Source organism: Fundulus heteroclitus, chromosome 22 (genome assembly GCF_011125445.2).
Source record: "Fundulus heteroclitus isolate FHET01 chromosome 22, MU-UCD_Fhet_4.1, whole genome shotgun sequence".
Classification (NCBI taxonomy): domain Eukaryota; kingdom Metazoa; phylum Chordata; class Actinopteri; order Cyprinodontiformes; family Fundulidae; genus Fundulus; species Fundulus heteroclitus.
In genome coordinates, this window is record NC_046382.1 from 32,409,746 (window position 1) to 32,433,823 (window position 24,078).

Sequence of the window (24,078 nt, forward strand, 5' to 3'; positions counted from 1 at the left end):
CCTGAGAAGGAAGGAACGTCATTTGGCACGTAGCTTTAGCCTCAGATTAGCTTGGCTTCAAAAATCACAAATGTGTTATCCCAAACAGAGGCGTCCCCTTTTTTCCCTCAACCCACCATCCCAGTCATCCCAGAGTTAATACTTCGCCCTCTGCTGTCTTTCCAGCCGGAAACATGTACATAAAGGCCCTATTCCGTTGCAGGGACATGCTAAAGGGAGAACTCATCGTGTGAAATGCTGGCTAGCCTTCGCGCAGGGGCCGAAAACCGAAAGCGGCTAACAGCACCGAGGGTTAACTCGTCACCAGCAAGCCCGAGGGCTTCCTCACATCAGCCGTAGACGCCAGACGGTGGACGGGCTGACACGGTGTCTTTCCTACGACGTAAGTAACGCCTCGTACCGGCACTTAACCGTTATGACACCTTTGTAGTCGCCAGCTAACATGGAACGTAGGAGACTGCACTTTGACAACTGTGAAGTTCGCTAGCTGGTCGTCCTTTTAATGCAAGTGGCCTAAGGTTTACTGAGGCGGGTGCTTATAAAACGCAGACTATGATAGGTTTAACGGTGAAAGGTGCACATTTCTGTGTTTTTCCCTGTTTGAGGACGAGTCGTTTTTATACCCGCCGTTGTCCCGACGCCGAAAACGTTGTTTTCAAGCCGCTCTCAGCATCAGTTTAATAAGGCTGTCGTTTCTGTGTGCGCCACGTTTGGGAGCTACATTTATCCCTTTTTAGGGCTCTTCACATTTACAGCTCCTTCATCAAATGGTAACCGCGTTGCGTTTCATTTTTTTAAATTCTTATACGCGTGTTGGCATTTTAAACGAAAACATCTGCAAGCTATTTTTAGGATTTGCAACAGGTGCCCCTCATGGAGTTGGTATTTTTCTATTATTGCTGTTGTTTTGGACCAATGCTTCAGCGTTAAAGTAAAAAAAAAAAAAAAAGAGTCATACTTTATACCACAGGGGAGTGATTACCGCTGCATTATTTAATTAGATACACCCATTAGTGAATAGGGCCTTTTTTTGCTTCATTAAGTGATGTCTTATTTTATGAGAATCAAACAACAACACTTGAACTTGTTTATTTTGCGTGTTGTTGTTATTGTTGTTGTTGTTTTTATGACAGTGTGTTCCAGAAATGGCTCCATCATCTGTGTGTCTGCGTTGGCACCTCTACATAAATTCCTGGACGAGCCATGCTGTTTTAGCATCCGCCTGCTGCCGGCCTCTGCTCTCGTTCAGAGGCATTTACCTGTCCATGTTTGGTGATGTCGGTCATATGGTTGTCTCACAACAGGCATATTAGCAACATTTGCAAAAGATTTGTACTACGAGACAAACAGTTTTATCTGAATGAGCAAAACAAAAGGGGAAGGTTCAAATGGTGCCAGGATCATTTGTGTGGGTAAAAAACAACAACAACAAAAAACAAAACAAATTAAAGCGAGAAAGCTGCTGCATTCAAAAGTGTGGCACTGGCATTCTTCATGCTACTCATTTCACTTTGAAACTTAAGTAAATTTACTCAGTTTACTTTGTTCAGATATTGAGTTGAAACGTGTAACAGTCTAATTAGTCTTCTACTTTTTGTTTTTAAAAGAAAAACTATTGAATTGATCTGTACTTGTACTGCTCTTTAAATCAGCCAAACAGGCACAAGTAATTTACAGTAGAATTTATTTTTACTGTATGAAATGAAAATACTAGGATAGAGAATACAGTAAAAACGAAGAGGGACAATATTTTCAGTTGAAACGGTGTAAACTTAGTAAGAAAAGAAAATCCTAATAAACGCATCGGATTGCTTGTTTTTTTTTGTAATATAAGCACTTAAAAGTGTTAACTATTGGACTATTTGGATATTTATAAGAATATACTCTGAGTCAAGTAAAGCAAAATGGTTTTGTTTAGCCCAAAAGCACAACAAAGACGTAGCTATATCAGTAAGAACAACAACAACAAAAAAAATAGATAACAAGTGTCGTATGAATCAGAAGATTTCACTTCACTTCCACTTTGCTCTGGATGAAGACATTTTCGTACAAATGCACCAAGAAAGAAAAACAGAAATGACCTTTCTTGTAAGTATATGTGCACGTTTCTACAACAGGAGAAGCGATGGTAATAATGATATTGGTCATTATTACCATCGCTGATACCATGATATCAGTAATGATATTGGTCCTTGGTAAGAAACTCTGCCGTGGCTGGTTTTGTAGACAGAGCTCTGTAGCGCTAACCTGACTCTCGCCAGATGGATGTCGTTCTGCCGAGCTCCACCACGTGGTGTCAACACATCCATCTGGACTCACTGCCACATGAACCTGAAGAACATTTCTAGGATTAAAGGACTGATGTCTCAGCAGGATCTGGAAAAACTAATCCATGCGTTTATTTTTAGTAGAATTGATTACTGCAACGGTGTTTTCACAGGTCTGCCTATAAAGTGGATCAGACAGCTGCAGCTGATCCAGAACGCTGCTGCCCGCGTCCTCACTAAGACTAAGAAAGTAGAGCACATAACACCAGTTCTAAAGTCCTTACACTGGCTCCCTGTATCTCAGAGAATAGACTTTAAAATACTTCTGTTAGTCTATAAATCTCTAAATGGCTTAGCACCTAAATACATCACAGACTTGTTATTAGTGTATCAACCCTCCAGACCATTAAGGTCTTCTGGCTCCAGCCTACTCTGCATACCTAGAACCAGAACTAAACAAGGAGAAGCAGCATTTAGTTCCTATGCTCCACTTATCTGGAACAAACTTCCAGAAAACTGTAAAAGTGCAGAAAGCCTGAGTTCCTTTAAATCGAGATTAAAAACACATTTGTTTAGAATTGCCTTTGAATGTTCAAGTTAAAATGTTTTACTGTTTTCAAATGTTCTTTTTTGTTTCTACACTATCCCTACTTGCTTTTATTCTGTTTTATTTTCCAATATTTTAATCATGTAAAGCACTTTGCATTGTCTCTGTACTGAATTGTGCTATATAAATAAATTTGCCTTGCCTTGCCTTGCCTTGACGAGCCAATCAGGATCGCCGGGCAGGTATTTTCATAGATGTGACGTTTCAGAGAAGTGACTGTTTGGATTCAGACAACAATGGCGGCTCGCAGTGAGGAAGCAAGTAGTAACATTGATGCTGCTATTTCATCAGTGTTGTCCAATCTACAGAATATTAATTATTTAAAAGAACACCAGAGAACGGCTTTGAAGGCTTTTGTTAGTGGAAATGTTTTCGCTGTTCTCCCGACCGGGTTTGGCAAGACCTTTTAGCGCGACAGTAAAGATGATGGACAAGTGGTTTATCCAATCATATGCAAGGTCTTTGATAAGGCCCCTCCTTCTGAAATATATCTCCAGTGGAGCGATCCCAGATGGATGTGCGGAGCTCTGGTGAGAGTCTGGTTACTGTGGCGCTGACCTGAAGGACAGAGGTGGGGCGGTTTGTGTGCAGGATGTGTGGGGTCTGCTTTACTGACCCTAGACGTGTTTAAGTCCTGGATGGAGGGAAGGTCAGACTCAGCACCGACGATCCTCACTGCAGGTCCTATTGTTTGTTGTAGTCTGGACCCGACATGCTTTGTGGATAAGCCAAACCACACACCGATAGATGTGCACATCCATCACAGCAGTGTGCAAATAACGGGCAGTTTTTGAGCTGAAGGTGCAGCTGGTTGTGTAACCTGCAAAAAGCTTATTTCAGCGTCGATGGCAGCCGCAGTTAGCCTGATGGTTACCTACCTAGTGTTTATACCAAACTGGGGTAAGTCCCACTGAACTATTTCATTAAATCTAGGTGTCCTATCTTTGTCAAGACAAAACAACAATACATGAACTTGTTTGATGTTGTGGTAGGGCTGGGCGATAAATCGATTTAATGGATTAAGTTAATTAATTTTTTTTTTTTTAAAGACTTGATTTTTGGAAAATCTGGATTTTATTTTGCCAATGCACTCATTGGGCTTCCATGCAGAGAATAGCGTGCAATGCTGAATATATGTTTTGGAAAAGATATAAATAATGTAAAGAGGAATTTTATAATTTATTCATTTACTTATTTTTTTTAAGTTAGTTTGTAGCTACACAAGGGAAACCTGATCTTAGCCCATTGTGTAAAACCACTAGCAGCAAACTTTGTTATATTCTCATTGTTTACAACCATCTTGTTTTACAAGCATGTTTCACAGCTTGTATTTAGTTGCACTTAGACGAAATGTTTAGCATAAAAGCAAGTTTTTAAAATGATTTCTTTAATTTCTTTAAGCCATGTCGCCCAGCCCGATGTTGCGTTTATGTTTTATTGGGTTATTGCTTTACGTCGCAGTGCGATTGTGTGGCATTGTATTCCTCAAGTGCTTTAAAATAGTTGTTCTTATTGCCCAGGATATTAACTGTTTTTAATAGAATAGCATAAGCATACAGAGATGTTATTAGCTGGTTAATTAGGTCATCGGTTTTGCTAGCGGACCTGCAACTGGCTGCTTAACAGACCTGCTGCCCGCAGCTTCCAAAGTGTAGCTTTAAAACAACGTCAGTTTAATAAGATTGATTTGTGGCGCCGCGTTGCTTTCAGCATCATGACGGCACAGGTTTTTACCGACTGGAAATACTTCTCAAGCAACCAGATTATTGTTGTAAGCAGGTAATGAGTATAGTAGTCTTCTTTCAGTCAGCTCACCTGCAGCGGGACCAGCTGATGCTTGAGTGCTAGTGCTGTGTTACTTAATGCTCCATTAAGGCAGAGAACATTCTAGTCACTTCTGCACTTTGTCTGGCGTCTCATTTAAAAAACATCAGACTTAAAAAAAACTTTCAATTGTAAGAACAATACATGGTTTTAAACCTGCCTTGGTGAAACCTTGGTATACCAGAGTACTGCTATGTGGCTGTTCCTGTACCTACTCCTGGCATATTTATCTATGGATGCTCTGTTAGCCATCAGAATTAGGTCACAGGCAGCCCTACGCTAAGCTGCACTGTTAGCTGGAAACCTCGAAATAGCCAGAGAGTTTTCTATCTAGAGGGAGAGATGGATTACTTTACATCTTTTAATAACACTGCCTACAAATGTACAGTTTGCTTATTGCATCGTTGCATCTATAATTCCACTTTATCCCACAGCAATTTAGTTCTCCCCTAAAACCGTTTATGTGCTCTTCTCACTGAATCTCACCAGACCTTAACTTTTGATGCCTGGGAGATGAAGTTATAGCAGGCAGGCAGGCCTGTGGACCGTGAGAGCAGGTACCTGCAAGCACAGATGCGCCTTTCACTGCCAAGAAACCACTCACAGTCGACCGTATCGAGACACGTTTACGGTCCTGCTCCTCGGCCGTGCTCTGATACACTCCTGTCTGGTCAGGTAACGGACGCCGCTGCGCTGATGGTGTCTGTGTTCAGAGAGCCTTTGTTCCTGGAAACGGACACGTTTTGGACCGGCCTAAGCGATGATCATCGGAAGAGTTGTTTTGTTTTTGTTTTTTTTACCTCCACAATTTATTAACAGCCTCATTGTTGGGTGAAACCTATTTTCTGCTAATCCTAAACTGTAACTGTGCCGCCCTTTTACACCAGCTTTTCTTCAAACATTTGTTTTTCACTCTATCAAAGGCGGATGTGTATAATGGCCGCTTAATCAGCAGAAAGATCGTCTCTCGCCTAAAAGGCAATGCTAGTGTGTGAGTAGAAATTGATTATTCCAGAAATGGCCATACAGTCTATTGGCTTTGTTTCAGCTCTTTAAGGGAAGCCAGATAAGTCAAAATTTGGCCCCATTGTTATCGAAATTACATCCCAGCTGGGATGTGAATTCACCTTGAATGACTTCATTCACTTATTAATGTAGTAATATTATATTATTACTGTATTATACTATATTATTATTATTATTATTACAGTTAAAGTGACACTGTCCTGTTTAAGAGTAGAATATAGAGAATTACAATTACAGGCAATCTGTCACAATTTGTCATTCAAGCTGCTTGCGTCCATCTGTGGAAAGTCACCTGTGTTGGTTTTCTGTAATCTGGAGCTTTCTCCAAACATTTCCTAATATTTAGTGAAGAACTGCTGTTGAGATGGAAATGAAAATGCTGAAGTTGGAGAAATAAAATGCACATGAGGGCTACACGGTAAATGGAAACGGTGGCGCAGTTCTTGGTGCTGTTGCCTTGCAGCGAGAAAGTCACGGGTTCAATTCCTGACCAGGTTCTTTCTGCGTCGAGTTAGCTGAGTTCTCGCAGGGTCCTCTAGTTTTCTCCAAGGTCAAGATGTGCACACCTACAAAGTCCTGAATTATTTTAACAAACGTCTTAAATTATATTGAAGCACTTCAGATGTCAGATTGTCGCATTTAAGATTTTTGATCCCATGTGTAACAGTAAACATGCAGGCTATGTGGTAAGAGCTTTTCTATCTGTGCAGAAGAGGCAAAAAGATGCTCAGTTTATTTTTGCTTGAGACTTTTGTAAGTATTAACGTGTAAATATTTGTAAATGGAGCTGTCATAAACGATTAATTTACCGATTATTCTCATGATTAATCGAGTAATCGATATAAAAATTGACACATTCTGCATAACTTTCCACATGATTATTTGAGCTTATTTAATGAGCAAATGCTAAAAAAAACAAACAGTTGATTTACATAATTGTGTAATATTTTAGTAAAACTTTTTTGTTGCAAAATGAACAACTGAAAAGACATCCACGGAGCAGAACCAACTTTCCTCTAAATTGACGGCTCAGATATGTCTCTGCAGGTTTGTACTGGAAGCTCTTTTCTCCTGACCCCCATAGTTAATTTAACATAACCTAACAAACCCACTACGGCACCCAGGTGGGGGCTGAGCAGCGAATAGAAGCGCTAAACTTCGGCAGCTAGAAACTCAGTTGATACCAGGCAACTTGCTGCACACTTTCATGTTAAATTTAAAGTGTCCCTACACCTTTAAAAATTCTGGTTTATTTCTCTGTGCTGTTTAGCCCGTTGCTTTCTGCCTCCATAGCGTGTGACCAAACTTGGCGTCCATGTATTAGCATGCTAGGCTATCATTAGCGTTAGCCGCCTGGCACTGAATCAATAAATAATGTAAGGAAGCTTCTTGGCAGACCATTTTGAATCTTGACAGCCTTATTTGTAAAACACCTTTCACTGATAAAAAAATCTCAGAGCGCTTTACAGAGAGAGCATACAAATGGAAACATGATTAAAAAGACAAAAAATCTATTCATACAGATAATTTAAAATAATTATAGTGTTTAAAAATATCATAAGGAAAAACATGTTTGAGATAAAGTAGCTTTTTAAATGAGTTGGGGCTCTTCTAAGACGATGGAAAACAAAGGAAACTTGTTCCACAGCCCAGAAGCAACCGTCTGAGAAGAGTGATTTTCCCCCCCAGGTTTTAGATTTGGTCCTTGGGACTATGATAAGTGTGTTTACGGTTTCCTTTTTTAAAGGGTAATTTTAGATATTACCAACTATTGCTTTTATATACAGTATGTTGTTTTACTTCAACTTCCCAAGCATAAGGGGACATTTCTGTAACACAGCTGTCCACTGAATGGCCCACATGCTTGAAGCATAGAGATTGGTACATATTTCAGACTGAATAGGGAGGCCAGAGCAGAGTTTAACTTAGTAGCGCTAAATTCCTTACTGAAAAGCTGAGGAGCAGTAGCGCAGGAAGCTTTCATGAGCAAAGTTTCTCATTCTTAACGTAATTTCCCGTGAGTAGTTTTTGGTGCTAAACAGCGTATAGAAGAGTTAAAACAGAAGTTAATGGAGATCTTTTGTTAGCGGGGCTTCAGCAGTGTTCCCAGACAGCCGGCTGTGTTTGACAGGATAATCTGGGCCTGTGTGGAGACCATCAGCAGCTGAAGGTTAAATTGAGTTAACTTGTTAAAGCTGTCCTGCTCGTCTGAAGTCTGAGAACAGAGGCTGCAGAGAGCCCGTCTGTTGGCCGCCTTACAACTGAAACTTTGAAGCGCAGCGAATCAAAATCATGTTGTGGGATACTTACGTTAAAAAAGGGTCCGTTTTATTACTTTTGAGAGCCCTAAATACATCTGCACCTCATGAAGGACACATGAAAAGTATAGCAAACACACTTGCACACACTCTGTCAGAAGGTGGTATGTGACTGAAGAGCAGCTTCAGTCACTTGACTCAACCATTTTTGGAGGTTTTCTGTGGATTGTATGATCGATTTCAGTTGTTTGTTGGAGATGCTTTCTAAGTGGGTATAAAACAGGGTCAGCCGTGCCAGTGCAGAATCACGCTTCGTGTCATTAATGGCATTAACAAATGTAGGGCATGTCAAACTGAGGTGCATCAACACAAAACCAATCACCGGATTGCTTGGTCTCACTACCTGGGTTTCCATCCAATTCTCACACGAATTTTGAGCAAACCTCTAAGTTACCGCAAATAAAGAAAAATGCGCGTCACATGGGTTTCCACTTACTGGTTTGTAACGAATTAACCAAGCGACGCACAGCGTAACTACAACATACGTTGACGTTGGCTGTGATAAAAGGGAAGTATAGGTTGTTGACTAGCACGGACCGCAGATATGTAATGGAGTGAGGCTTTAATGAATGTGCAGACTTTTTTTTCCCCCAAGTATGATACTAAGAAATGCTAGTCTCTTCGTTGGTCTACACATGCCTGCTGTTGCTTCCAGCCCTGTTTTTAAGTGTTATGGGAGCATCCGGGAAGACTCCGGCAGCAGAAACAGCTGAACAGTCATGAGAGGTAAATGTTTGCTACGTCAGAACTGATTCAACAAATGGGTTTCCATCTCCTATGTAGCGCATTTACTGTTTTTAAAAAAAAAAGTCAAGAACCACCTCAAGCGAGTGTAAACGCTTTTTTTTTTTTTTTTTCCTTCTGCAAAATTTAGTGAGTTAAGTCGAATTTTGCCATTTCCGTCAACCTTTTCTAATGCGATACTTCAAAATGAGCATTAAATAACGTTGATGGAAACTAGGGCTGGGTATCATCCAGGATGAGCTGATTTGATATGATTCTCGATATAGCTCAGCTTGATTTGACTCCAATGTTATTTATTATTTTCAAATTAATGCTCAGTCATTCAATCAACAAAACCAGCCAAATCTTATATTTATGTTCAATTTATTGAACACTGATATATTAACAGGAAAAGTGCATTTGGTTCAATGCATTTAACGTATCAGAGAAACCAAAAATGTGCTTTTTGATATATTTGGAAAAAAAATGTGGGATATACAGTTTAGATATTTTTGAAGTAGAGAGAGATTTATGTGTATTGGATTACTGTCACTTTGTCATGCTCTCTGAAGATCTCTTGGATTCTTTTTTTATTTTATTTTATTTGAAAGACTATATCATCCCAACTGATTTAATGTAATGTTGAGAGAATATTTATAAAATTTAAGTCCTTTGTGAAAAAAAAAAAAAAAAAAAAAAAAAAAATGTGCCCAAACGTCTGATTTTAGGGACGAAGGTGCTTCTAAAATTCTGTCGGCCATTTCGCAAACTCGTCTCACTTGCACTTACTCGCTGGGAACAGTAATGGCACGCTGTAATAACGCCCCCTAGGGGTTGGGAGGGATATCGTTATTGAAAGCCAGAATATCAACATTAATCTTTGTATCAAATTTTATGCACAGCCCTAATTTGATATTGTCTAAGGTCAAATCTGTCCGTCAGAAAACCCTGCAGAAGCAGATGGTTTTGTGTTTTGGCCGCCATAATGTAGGTTTGCATTTTAGGGTTTTAAAGTTTGAAGGTAAAAAAAAATAAAGTCTCACTGGGTTTCCATATCAAACTTGTTAAAGTTTTTCACATAATGAAAATATGTTTGTTCTGCTTGTGCTTGATACGATAACCTTAAGTTTTTTAAGAAAAGGTTCAAGTAAAAAAAAGATACATGACCCATGCACTTGTATAAGAAACTAAAAACATATTTCTGACTATTCCTAATATAACCTGAAACGTTTATTATTACTACTATCTGTAACATTTTAGTCGTACTGATTTTCAAACATAAGCTAAGGTAAAAATCTCAAACACCGACTGAATTTAGGTGTCATTTTAAGCTGCTTATTGCTCAGAATGTTGTAACTATTTGCCGTTGTGCTCTTTACAGAGTAATGCAGGTATAACAAGCTGTTAGTTGAAGCTGCAGTCGGTGGCTTAACAGAAACGCCGCATGGAGCTTTCAAATTCTGGTTTTAAAACACAGTTTATAGCGAGTTATAAAAACAGCGACAGTTTGTACTCCTTTAGTCTCCACGCTGTGACTGTTCTTCACAATCAGAGACGTTTTGCAATGGCTGAATTTGAGAAGAGAGCAAGTTTGCCAGCTGTGGATAGCAATAGGTGGGGGACGGGGCAATCGTTACTCTCTGCTCCATACCACCAGAAAACACTCGGGTCATTCTGGACCCTTTTCTGGCAACCTATTAGAAGCACTCTTAAGTTCGTTTTGACACCTGATAGTGCGGTAAAGCTGGTTTAATGGAGACCAAATTGCTAATTTTCCACTGGTAACCTTATGATTAACCTGTTCAGCCCCTCGCCTGTGGTGGCGCTGCACTAAGAAACACAGACAAAAAGAGGTTGGTCAGCAACACTGAACAACCTTTACCAGGAAAATGTAAATAAAATGGAGCAAATTTTAGCCGTATGATTGCAATGCTGTCTTTGGCGAGTGTGCCAGACCTAGATATGAAGAGGACCTGAGTCTGCTTTTTTGGTCCGCATCAGAGTTCAGTTGCACATTCACCCCTCCCCAGACGGCACCAAACTTTCTGATCAAGCGAACCAGAGTCTGATTAAAGTGGACTAAAGAGGCCTATTGTGAATGCCCTCTAAACCTCGTGCTAATGACAGAAAACTCCAGGGTTTTGTGAAAGAGCAACGTTTCTAAACCCTGGGTATACGTTGAAAGCAGATGAAAATGAGGCTGTAACCTGAAAAACATCTGACAGTTTCTGTCGCTCAGCACACATCTGCCGAACACGCCTAACATGCTGCTGTAGATGAAGAGCAGATGCCACTCCTTTGATTCCACGGCACGCTGATAAAACAACAATCGTTTTTTAACTGTATGCATGTGCCAAAGTAGCCAAAGTAGCATGGTTTTCATGCTGATGAGGAGATCCACCTTTCCTCCTACTGGAGGTTGGGATGAGTTGGAGACGCCCCATATTCAATAAAACATGAGCTTTAGCCTTGTAGCTCCATCTATGTACGCTCATTAGGAGAGTAGGTCATCGAGTATGCCTGCCGTGTATTTATAAGGTACATTTATTGATGCTTTAAGAACCAACTTGCATGTTAAAAGGTCAATTTCCATGGCTAAGGTGCAGTTAAGTACTGTGACAATCAATATGTTTGTAGACCCGCCTCTCACATCATCTAAACAATCATTATCTGCTTGATACAAAATTAGCATCTGCTATTAAACAGCCTAATGCTGCTGTTCATTTAGTTAATGCAACATCCTCCTGAACACACTGCAGTTGGATAATGCCTTTGCTTGCCAGTTTCCACTGGCCAAAGAAGCTTTTAAGCGTCCTCCTCCATCTTTTAAAGCGTAAACTGAAGTGCTTGTGCTATTTTTGGCTTTGCTGCACAAGTGTACAGATTTTTAGACCATTATCTGGAATCTGGAATCAGTTTTTGCTGCTAAGTCTCAGCTGCAGATTGTATAATTACTAATTCTGCTGCCTTGGAGGAAAAGGAAGAATATTCAGTATGATTTTTTACGGTACAGTTGTCTGAATATAAACAAGCAGTAATATGTTTATTTCTTTGATGAATCTTTGTTTTTGGAGGCTTTAATACTGTGTTTTGGTTGTGAAGAAGGCATTATAAGTAAAAGAAGTTCAAATTCACAGACGTTGGATGTCTGATTCTTCAAAAGATCCACGGTATGCTTTAATAACAATTCTGTAAACTTTCACCCTCCTGATGGAGAGGTTTTTCAGGGGATTACTTTGCATTCCTCCTCTCTGGCATTTAGAGACATTGCCAAAGGGAGGTATGCATGTACTGCTGAAAATAGTCAAATCCTCAGATTTAGCTCATCCCAAGAACGTCTCTGGGATTGAGGTTGGGCGACCAAGCAGACCTAGACATTGATTACAGGCCATCTTTGTATCTAATACAACTTTTTGTACAGTCTGGAGCTGAGCTAAAGACCATTCTATTGCTGCATGCTGTGTAAATGTTGGAACCATCAGTCAGTTTCAGGGTTTCCTTTAGGATAAACCGTGGTGGCGTTTTTCTTTCCTTGTGTGTGTGTGTGTGTGTGTGTGTGTGTGTGTGTGTGTGTGTGTGTGTGTGTGTGTGTGTGTGTGACTTTTTGTCTTTTACCAAGACAAAAAAGTTATTAAATAGTAATCAGGTGTGTTTGGAACTAAAATGTCCTTTACAAAATGATTTATTAATTTTAATACATTGCCTGCATCCACACTACATAAAACAAACTGTACCAAATAGACCGTTATCAGAGGCACGGGGTGAATAAGTGATTGCAGCTGTGTGTGAATCGACTTCAGGTAAAGTTTCAGTGAAACAAAAAAGAGGCTACTTTAAAAACAGCCTCGTCATTTAAGTGACGAGGCTGCAGCAGCTGTGGTGTGCCTGTGAGACGGTGCTGAGGGAAGTGGAAACTGTCGTGGCAGCTCCAGCTCTCTCTGTTGCCTCAATACAGGGACCCCAGAACGACCGGTGCTTTGGGTAAAGTTTCCATTGAAACAAAAAAGTTGCTTGTTGCTAGTTGCTTTTTGAAATGAAATTGCTAAAGGTGTCTGAAGTGGCTAAATGTAGCAACAAAGACGCTAAATGGGCAACACTGGACTGTCCACTCTAGTTTTCCTTCCATCCTGAGCGCAGCACGGCTGCTTTGCCACCAAACAGGAAGGAGCAGGCGGTGTTGATTTTTCAAAATAAAATACGTTTTAACATTTCACGATATTTCAATTAATTTCAAACTCTGATTTGGAATATTATAAGTGTGCAAATATAGGCTATACATAATATTGGCTACATATGTCATATGCTTTGCATTTTCTAACATAAATAAAAAAAAAAACATTTATTCTGAAGGTGTGGTGGCTTTTATTTTGCCGTGGCAGTGGGCCACAATCAATTATGGGGCTGTGTTAAAAAAATAATTTTCCAATTGTGAATCGATTCTCATATTAATTCCTAAAAATTGATTTTTAAAAATTACATTTTTCACTGTGAACTTAAATGTGTGAGCTGGCATTACATGACATGAGTCTGCGCTGACAGGCATGCGCAGAGCTCAACTTTTACGACCGCGTACGCTGTGTCACACTATAAACTGCTTGGCGGCAAGAAGTCTTGCATTGAACTGTTTCATATATGTGACACTGAGCGTGATGCACTGAGCTGCTCTAAGCAGGCGGTCATAAGGACACGCGGCATCACGGTCCCTCTCTGTGTGCGTTCTGACAGATGGGAGCCTGCTGGAAAAGAAACGGCTCTAGGTGATCAGCTAGCTAAGCTAATCAAACATTTTACCATCCCTTCCCCCGCTTCGTCGCTCTGGGAAAAAGTGTGGGAATTGAAGGAATCTGTCACAAGAAATGTAGACAACAAAGACGCTCGACTATGAAGGTAAAAGGTCCGAGGAGAGTCCGCCTGGCTCACAGTATGTGGGAGCTGTAATGTGTTTTTATCAGTAAAGCACACCGAGAGCAGACTTTAGCTTAACAACAGTGTTAGTCTGTTTATTAGTTTTTCTGCTCGTTCAGGGAGAGGGTTGGTCCTTACAGCCGCCATTAGCTACCATTACTTTATTAATTAGCAGTTAAATGTTAATATGATGCTAGCCTCAATATGTTGCACAATTACACAGTCATGACATTCAGATAACAGCTAAAAGATTTTTTTATTGCTAGCAATCCAATTTCAGATGGAATCGAAAAGAATCGGTTCCTAATCGGAATAAAATCTATTCTTGAAATTTGAATCGATACCCAGCCCTAATCAATGAAACTAAAACAAGACTGGCATGAACAAGTTGTGCAGACATAGACACACATCCCCAGCGTATCATAAACCTGGCGGGCCGCCAGGCTTTACTTGCCTTTTACTTGGTCCTTCCTCCCAATTTCCTTTTTTAAATGCCTGATTGATACTAAAAATAGCTAACCTTGAATCTTCTTCACTCAGTAATAACATCCTCACCAAAGAGTTTTAATATGTCCACGTAAACATGGCTTTGTTCCCTTTCATTTAACAGATGGCGACCTTGTCAGGGGAAAGGATCCAACAATTGATCTCCAAATATTTGACAAAAATGGCCACTTATTGCAAAGCTGTATTCCTGATCCTCGCTTTTCTTTGTCACCTCCCTCCGCAGGAAGCAGGGGATCTGTCCGTCTAAGGCAGAGGCATGGGGGCGTTTCTGGACAAACCCAAAACGGAGAAGCACAACTCTCACGGCGAGGGGAACGGCGTGCGCTATGGGTTGAGCTCCATGCAGGGCTGGCGGGTGGAGATGGAGGACGCGCACACGGCTGTGCTGGGCCTTCAGACGCCCGGCATGACCGACTGGTCTTTTTTCGCCGTGTACGACGGCCACGCTGGATCCAGGGTGGCCAACTACTGCTCTAAGCACCTTCTTGAACACATCATCACTGCAAGCCTAGGAGCTGGGGTCACGCCCGGCTCGCAGGCTGGGTCCGACAGCTCCAGCCTGGACTCTCAGGCGCTCCCTGCTCCTGCCGTGGAGGCTGTGAAAGCCGGCATCCGCACGGGTTTCCTGAGGATCGACGAACACATGCGCAGCTTCTCTGACCTTCGGAACGGCATGGATCGCAGCGGCTCGACGGCTGTGGGCATCCTGCTGTCACCAGACCACTTCTTCTTCATCAACTGCGGGGATTCTCGAGCCGTTCTGTACCGCAACTCGCAGGTGTGCTTCTCCACGCTCGACCACAAGCCTTGCAACCCACGCGAGAGGGAGCGCATCCAGAACGCCGGCGGCTCGGTGATGATTCAGAGAGTTAATGGCTCCCTGGCGGTCTCAAGGGCCTTGGGGGACTACGATTACAAGTGCGTGGATGGCAAGGGCCCCACGGAGCAGCTGGTTAGCCCTGAACCGGAGGTGTATGTGATGGTCCGGGCGCCAGAACAAGATCAGTTCATTATTCTGGCGTGTGACGGCATCTGGGACGTCATGTCCAACGAGGAACTGTGTGAGTTTGTGAAATCGAGACTAGAGGTTTGTGACGACTTGGAGAGAGTCTGTAACGAAGTGGTGGATACCTGTCTGCACAAGGTATGTATAGCAGCTATCATGCACATATCACAGATCCAACATCCAGGGTCTACTGTAATTTTTGGATCATAAACCGCACCGGATTATAAGGCACACTTCTTCCCAAGTGTGTAACATCACTCCGCCCCTTCATGTACTCAGCTCTATCCTGAGAGGGAGAGCTGTCCGTCTCTATAGGGAGGACAGAGTAGCTGGACTACACTGTCCTGTTTCTAACATAAAGCCAAAATAAACATAACTTTTATATTGAATTAATTTACTAGATTTATTGTTGCTAGCGCGTACTCTGGGTGCAGGCTGCCTTACATGAATTCACTTCTAGTTTAGACATTACAGTCAGGCAGTCTTGTAGACAGCTCAGCGTACTGTGTACCGTAATGCTCTCAATATCCATTGGGTGGAGCAGCTTCATTGCTAACCAAAGTCATACTTACACATTTTAACATTTTTGAGCGCATTGTACCACATAAAATCAACCAGGAAGCCCAATCATATATAATCATATATAAACCACACTGGATTATAAAGCGTACTATAAATCTTTGAGAAAATGTAAGTATTTTAGGTGTGCCTTATAGTCTGAACAATACGGTAGTTGTATGGACTCAGAACCCCAAACAGTTCTCCAAATAAAATGAGCACTTTGAAACAAAATGAACTACACCATGCCTCATTCGTTTTGATGTGTGACACTTTTAAAGATGCTTGTAAATAGAATAAATAAAAACAAGGTGTTAATTTTGGATGTTTAACATAGTGCCAAGTGTTGAGACTAAAGGTGTGCGTCTACATCGAGCTGACAAGAAAAGATGATACAGAAATTAAGCCAGTAGAATCATAGTAGAATAAAAGGTTTCCCACATTTCAAATTGTATTTAAACACTGACCAGGTATCTTAAGTAAATATTTTACAGTAGTTTAAACTGTAGGTGATCAAATAGAGTCTAAACTCAGTAAACACCAACAGGAAGCCACAAAGATGATGCCAATCTCAGGGTAGTTCAGCTCAAGAACTGCTTCCTTTCTTACTTCAAAACAAGAGCCTCACTTATGCTCACATGGCCTATCCTGTACTTGTAAAGCTTTATCAAGTTCTGAGGACCCCAAAGTGCTTTACACTGCGCCCATGCTCACATCCAGGGCCCTGAGTAATAACTTCCATGTGCTTTGCTTAAAAACGCCCCATGCTGACAGCAGCTTGACAGAACTTCACGAGACGCTTCTCTTTGCCACAGAGACGAGATCTTAGTCCCTCACTTACACGTCAGGTTTGTTATCCTGTTTCTTTAGTTTACCGGGTACCCAGAACACTGTTGCAACGCAATGGGTTCTTTTCTCACTTCAAAATAAGAGTCTCAGACATAAATACAACCGTGGATGAAGCATACACATGTAATGTATTTAATATTATTCCACTGGTTTGGACAGGAATTTTTATTTTACATTTGGGTTTAAGCTGTAATTCCTGAGAACAACTCTGACGCAACCACTTTACTGTTTCTAAATGATTACAGGAACTGGCCTGTTCCCTGCCATCGTGGCCAGCCTGAACATAAAGGCCTCACTAAACAGACCCGACTTTGCTAAGCAGTGGACTCTGTTCTGTTTGCATGGGCTTTTTTCTGTTGCGCTCTGTGTTTCCTTCTGTGAAACAGGATCTGCTGGTGTAACAAGGAAGACGTACATGTCTGAACACTGCTGGGGGACCAAATGAAGAACTTGGATAGGAAAGCTAGACGTTGCCTCTAAAATAACAGTTGCTGTTTTTTTTTTTTAAATAAAAGCAGCATATTTGATTTAGTTTAATGTTGGAGACGCCTGTAGGCCAGCTTGCCCTCTGTTGTGTTCTGGTTGGACCAGATATTAATTCAGTGTTTTGTTTCGTCTCCTATCATCCATCTAGGGAAGTCGGGATAACATGAGTATTGTTTTAGTGTGTTTGCCCAATGCTCCCAAAGTATCCGAGGAAGCTGTGAGGAGAGAAGCTGTGGTCAACAAATATCTGGAGGCCCGGGTGGAAGGTAAGAACGCAGAACGATAAAAGCTTTAAGCTGCACACGGCTGTTCCTGGTTTATGGGCCTTTGCAGTGAAAATGGTTGTTTGTAGACCACCGATTTCAGGAATAACTTACATTTTGTTTTCTTCTGAAGATGATCTCATTTCAAACTAGGGCTGATTGATTATTTTTTTCTTTTTTGACAAAAATCTAAATTGCGATTTATTTCAACCATAATTATGATTTAATTTAGACTTTCCTCTGCATTAATCACAAGCAACAAAATTGGCCTGTAGATAAAGATGTTTGTAAACGAGGACTCTTTAAAACAAGAAATGTAACTGTTTTTATTAATCAGAATCTTATTATTCAGTAGTACAGCTTGTTGAATTGGACATCAAGTCCTTGTTGAACATAAAGTGCAGCCTAGAAACAAGTTTCTTATAAAAATGTACTGATTATAAACTCCAAAACAAGTGATAAAATAAGTTTATCTCACTGCTGCAACTCTCTTCTCTTCCATGTGGAGCAAACCCACTTTAAACGTATTACCCACACCTAAAGGCGCCGTCTGATCCACTCATTGTTACGTTGCAGAACTTTGCCATTCGGAAATTGTGTGTTTTTAAAAATTGCGATTAATTGTCCAACCCTAGTACAAACACACTTTTTCTTCCTCCTGTTTTACTCGGATCATTCTATTGTTTGGGTTCCAGCTGAGTTTTGTCCTGTTCAGAGCAGAAGAAGGACACCATTGTGACTTTTTTTTTTTCCCCATTTCAGGAAGCATCACCCTTCTTCATTCCCTCTTCTCCGTTCCCCTCCTAAATGCTTCCCCCTCTTCTCATCCAAACATTCGCTGTGCTGTTTGGATGAATTCCCCGATCTGTCCCCGTTCTGTAGGTTATTTTCTCATTTCTCCCCGTATTTCCTCATTTTTACAGACATTTTACCAGAGTGTAGCCTTTCTCGTTGGATGTTAATCCATGCTGGTAGTTCCTATAGAGCCAAACAGCTTTTTTTTCTCTCTCCTTCTGCTTCATGGATTCATGATTAGGACATTTAAATGTATCCCTCTGATTCATGCTTACAGATACACCTGAAAGTACTGTAGTTTGTATCCAACTTTTTTTTTGTATCCAACTGAACTTTTTATTCAGGAGAAATAAGCTTTTGGTTTAGGTGAGATAAGGTGCGTTTGAATCAGGCTATTGTCTTATTTCTGGAGAAGAGAAAAGAGAAGGAGTAAAAAGGGAGAGGACAGACTGAGGAATGCTCTGGCTGAACATCGAGCTGGCTTCATGCCACTCAGCTCAGCTGCAGGCCTCTTGCTCTCGCTCTGCCTTGTTTTTACTCTTTCACTCGCACCGCTTCTATTCTCGCTTCCTTTCTCCCCACTCATCATTTTTATGTCCCTTAACTCTCCGCTGATCGGCTGGACAATAATAAGCGTGTGTGTGCGTGTGTGTACCGAGATGTGTAACTGGCATTCCCGCTGTTCTGTGTAGAAATGCTGTGTCGGCCCAATGACGAGGGGTTTCCGGACCTGGTGACGGTGATGAGGAACCTGGCCTCCGACAGTGGGATGCCCCCTCTGCCACCCGGGGGCGGACTTGCTAGCAAGTAAATGTCGCCATCTTTGAAGCCGAGTTCTTTGGTCTTCATATATGCACTACTTTGCGTTTGTCTGCGACTTAAGGTCGTAAGGTAAACTACTGTGGAAAAGTTCAAGGACTGTAGATGTGTGCGAGTATTGTCAACTGTTCCTCAGCCAGAGCCCTAGAACGTTACGTGTGCCTCACCTGGCCTAACATTAAAGTATCCCGTACTGCTCCTGACTTTACTAAAAACATTTGTCCGCTTTAATTGCTGCTGGTACTTGTCTGCCCGTCCTTTCTCTGACTGCTGAGACATCCTCCGTTAACTCTAGCGAGCTGTTAAGCTGTTGACATATTCAGACTTGTGTCTTTGTGCCCTCCCTGCAGACGCAGTATTATCGAAGCAGTATACAACCGTCTGAATCCATACAAGGAGGAAGATGGAGTAAGTATCTACAAATGACCTTTGACCCCTGAGTTGTTTTTAAGAACGCATAAATGCCGACAAACCCCATCCTGACCTGTAGAGGCTAAGGAACATCTGAATGTGGAAGTCGTCCTGCTGTTTGGATTAACAATCTCATTAAGATGGCTCCTGATGATGATGATTGTGTGTGTGTCCTTGGAAAATAAAGAGCTTCAGCGGTTTTGAGTTACTTGATTCAGCACAAGTTACTGAAGGAAATGTACAACTTGTTTTGCGTCATTTTGGGGGGGGGATGTGCTGATTGTTGGGTGCTATCTCAGCCCGGGGTGCGTGGGACATCCCGGGACATCATCTTTTCACGGCTTTGATAAACGCTGCTGTCTGTTTGAACTGAAGAGTGTGGTTTGTGTGTGTTTAGTCCTAATGCGTGTGATTGTGATCGACACGTCAACGTCTACAAGGGATTGTGTGTCTGTGTCTGGCAGTAGCTTTCACTGGGCTGACATTTACCTGAGCGTTAATCTGAGGAGGTTCTTTAACTGCTTTAAACACTTAGAACATTTTTAACCTTTTAACATAATAAAAATGCAATAACAGGTCTTCCTTCTGTCTTTTGTCCTTGGAAACCTATAAGTCTGCCCTCTCCACCTAAGACCAACCTTTATATGATATAAAATAGGTTCCACTCTATTGTTGTCGTTATTTTTGCAGATACTGTGTGTTACAGTGGCACAGACGTGGTTTTTAATTACACGCAAAAGTATTCATACTCCTTCAGCTTTTTCACATTTTGTCACCTTCCAGCCACAAACGTTGTTGTATTTTATTTTCATGTGACAGACCCACACAATAATAGTGCAAAAATGTTTCTCCACAAGTACAAATCAGAAAGTCTGATGTACGTTTGTACGTTGTTTACTTTACTCTGAGTCTCCATGATAAAATCCAGGGCAACCAAATGAAGTCACTTAATTAGACCGCAGAGTCAATCTGTGTGTAACTCAGTCTCAGTAGAAATGCAGCTTATCCGTGAAGGTCTCGCAGGTTTCTTGGGGAGCTTTAGCTTCATGAAGACTAAGAAGCCCAGCAAACGGGTCAAGAATAAAGCTGAGGAGAAGATCAGCCAGGTTAGGCTCTAAAAACAAGCTTTGGACGTCTCACAGAGCTCTGATCAATCCATCATCAAGAAACGGAAAGAGTTTGGCACCACCGTTAACTCAGCTAGACCTGGCCAGCCATCTTTCCCGTCAGGACAGTATTTGAAGAGTATTTATCAGGAGCAGGCATAAGGCCCATGGTAACTCTGGAGGAGCTGCAGAGGTCCACTGCTTAGGGGTGAGAATCCACTGCGAGAAAGCCTGCTTGCTGCCCAGTAACCTGACCCGTATGGAAGAGAGAAGCCATTAAGTGTTTGGTTTATAAGAAGGGTCCATATAGGGGACACAACAATAAAGCTCTGGACCTAGATGCAAACATCGTGTGATGGAAAACTTGCATTGTACGTCATCATGAACCCTTCCCAGGGTGAAACATGGTGGTGGCACCATGATGCTGTGGGGCTAGTGACGAGGAAGCAGGCCAGAGCTGATAGGAAGAAGGGTGGAGCTAAATAAGAGGGCTGCTCTAGAAGAACCGCCTCCACCAGGACTGGAGTGGCGTCTTACATTTCAGCAGGAACAACGACCCTGAGCACACAGTCACAGCTACATTGGACTAGTTTAGAGCAAAGCATGTTCATGTCAAAGTCCAGACGTAAATCCAACCGAGAACCAGTGGCATAATTTGGGAAACGCTGTTCAGACATTTTCCATCCAGTCTTAGGGAGCAGGAGCCAGAGCTGGGCAATGTGGACAGAAAATACACAATATCTTTTGTCCGTGTTTAAAGATGTGGATGTTTTTCATGATGGTTTAAAAAAAAATAGTGATCCAGTATCAAAGATGAGATGTTTCCAGTAAAAAAAAACAACAAATCAGGAGGACCACTGCTAATAACGGACATCTTCAAACAAACACATTCCCTTAATAAGCGTGGTGTGGCATTGTGGGTCACAAGTAAACAACACCACTACACTCTCAGGTAACAATCTATTCATGCACAAACCGGATGTGAGTGTAAACATGTTTCAGTACAAGCATAAAAAAGGCAGGTCAGGTTCCCATGTTGCCACAAATTTTATTACCTCTTACTGAATTTCAGAGCCTGCCTTCATCACCGATATTGTCATTTCCTGTTCCTTGATAAAACATTGAACTCGCCCTATTGCCCGGCACCCATTGGGGAAATCATTGCCGTGAAAGGCGGTAACGATTCAGGACCACCAGCTCTTAAGATTTTTATTCCTAAATTTAGTTAAACAACGTAACATTTTCCCTCCACTTCCCAGCTATGCACTACTTTGTGTTGGTCTGTGGCACAAAACGCCCCGAACGCGACAATGACTTTTGGGGGTCTAACATGGCAATAAAGGGTGTGAATATTTGTACAAAGGAACACACACATGAAGAGCCTAACAAGGGAAGCGTCAATATGTCTAACTGTGTGTTCACCCTCTGATTAATGCAGCCCTCCTGTTTCATTTGGTAAGTGATCACATATATAAGTGTTAAACCCCAACCCCCCACCCCTTCTCAAAAGCCTCATGCATACAGTCACAAACACACACACACACACACACAGAGACATACCCTTACAGGCATGTATAGTGGTGACCTGCAGAGCATACCCCCCCTCCCTCCTCTGTCACACCTCCATCAGTCTCTACTCCCCTTTTCTGGCCTACCTTCAAGCATGTCGACCTCCATTTAGACTTTTATGTGTGTGTGTGTGTAGAGGTTTAGATCTGATGAGGACGAGCCAGGAGGTGTTTCTGGTTTCTGTCCGTCCCTTCCCTCACGCCCCGGTCACACACACACACTCCTGCACCGGGCCCTACACGCATGCATCGCTGTCTCACTCCACGTCTCAACAGATTGCCACTCCCGGCAAGAAGATAACGGAGTTTTTTTTTTTGGCATGATGTTGTATCGAACGATCAACGCACTAGAGGTTAGAAGTGTCCGCTGGCTTACGTCGGTGTTGTAACGTCGTGCTGATGGTCTAAAAAGCTCGGGAACAGAAATCGGTTGACGTGACGTTGCGCTAACTCTGCGTTTTTTTCTTTTTCTCCCTCGTTTCTGTTTCTTCTCTGCCTTTCCCGCCTGCAGAGTGGAGCAGATTTGGAGTGCCACTGGTAGCTGTCCAGCACCGACTGCCTGATCCAAAAGACAAACCCCCCCCCCACAGGACCACTATTCCACATGAGGTTGCATCCCAACTCGTCTTGTCATTTCACCCGAGAGAATAATCGCTTTTGATCCGCAACCCGGCGCCGAGGACCGCAAAACCGATTAGGAGGCTTCTTTTGATTAGCACAGCGCACTACAAGCATAAATGTACAATGCACACTCCCCGACAGAAAGACGAGTAAGCACAGTTTTCCATGCTTACTTTTTGGTCTCCCTTTGTTGGTCGTTTTTGTTGTGGACGCGGGACTTTACGGTGCCTTGCAGAGACCTGAGAGAAGACGGGAGGACCTCACAACTCAGCAGCCTGCCAGCCATTACTGAAAACCAGCCGCCCAACGTGTCTGTAGGAGACTGAAGAGGCTTCAGTGGTTTGTGGCGTTGTTCGTTTGGATTTTACCTTTTCATGCGCCTGACTGAGATCTCACTGAGCACACAACCCCGCAACAGCTACATAAGCTACACGGTCCAGTCGGGGTGCGACGGATGATATGACATCATCTTTGGGGGGTTAAAGCCGGTCAAGTCCTCACTACCCGAAAGACTTCTGGGTTAAATGTCCGATCACCTGAGGCTCCACACGATAACACCAGAGTCTGCGTGCCGTCTTGATTTCAGTTCTGGCTCCTACAACAGGCTGGTGTGCTTCTTCTCCACAGATGGACCGACGTATGACTCTTCTTGCACGTCTCTGCTCATTGTCTCTATTCTCGCCTGTTAAAGGATGCAACCGTTCATCCCCCCCCCCCCCCCCCCCCCCCCCCTGCTACTTCTCACTTTGCTTCCTGTCTTCTCCAGTAAAAACAGTGTGTAGTGCATCGGTGAACCTTGCCAGAATCATAAGCTTTAGAGCCTGCTCTTCCTGAAAATGATTCCTGAAAATGAAAATAGAGATAGATATTATATATTACATTTATTTATATATATAAATATATATATATATATATATGTATACATACACACTCTGCTAAAAAAGTTGAAGGAACACTTTGAAAACAGATCTCAATTGGAATAAAATCATTCTGATGTGAAATGGGTAGCATCGTTTTATGAAGCCCATTTTCAACCCACAGAGGGCTTATGTTGAAGTCAGAGAAAGTGAAACTGACCACTGTAGGGTCCAGGTATCGCTCCATGCTATCAGTAGTGACACTGACCCTGGTCAAATGCACAACTATTGAACAGCTGTCAAACACATAAGGAGGGGAAAATGTCTGGCTTCCAGGTGCAAAGTCATTCCCGTTTTTTGGCAACGTCGACCCTTCAGTGCCCCTGCTGTCAATTTCAAAGCCCACACTGATTAACACTCCCTCGCCTGCTGATCAGAACAGATCGATATTCCAGAAGTTTAACAGAGGGGGTTTAATGCTGTGAATAAAAAGTGTTCCTTTACATTTTTTTTAACCAATGTGTGTGTGTATATGTGTATACACTGCTCAAAAAAATAATAA

At 42.1% G+C, this 24,078-nt stretch overlaps 1 protein-coding gene across 4 annotated transcripts; it reads left to right on the forward strand.

Annotated features, from left to right (window-relative positions):
* On the forward strand, positions 1 to 23,575 carry ppm1ba (protein phosphatase, Mg2+/Mn2+ dependent, 1Ba). 4 transcript variants are annotated; one of them, XM_012865011.3, is made up of 7 exons: positions 1 to 382; positions 14,401 to 15,321; positions 17,225 to 17,342; positions 18,827 to 18,941; positions 19,304 to 19,361; positions 21,909 to 21,925; positions 22,550 to 23,575. In XM_012865011.3, coding segments are annotated over exons 2-7 (1,197 nt in total). In that variant the 5' UTR covers positions 1 to 382; positions 14,401 to 14,433; the 3' UTR covers positions 22,551 to 23,575. The 4 variants fall into 4 exon arrangements, with proteins under 4 accessions (XP_012720465.1, XP_035982456.1, XP_021173430.1 ...); XM_036126563.1 differs by lacking the exon at positions 21,909 to 21,925 and adding an exon at positions 22,176 to 22,391; XM_021317755.2 differs by lacking the exon at positions 22,550 to 23,575 and adding an exon at positions 22,176 to 22,191.
* Positions 23,576 to 24,078: the final 503 nt, after the last annotated feature.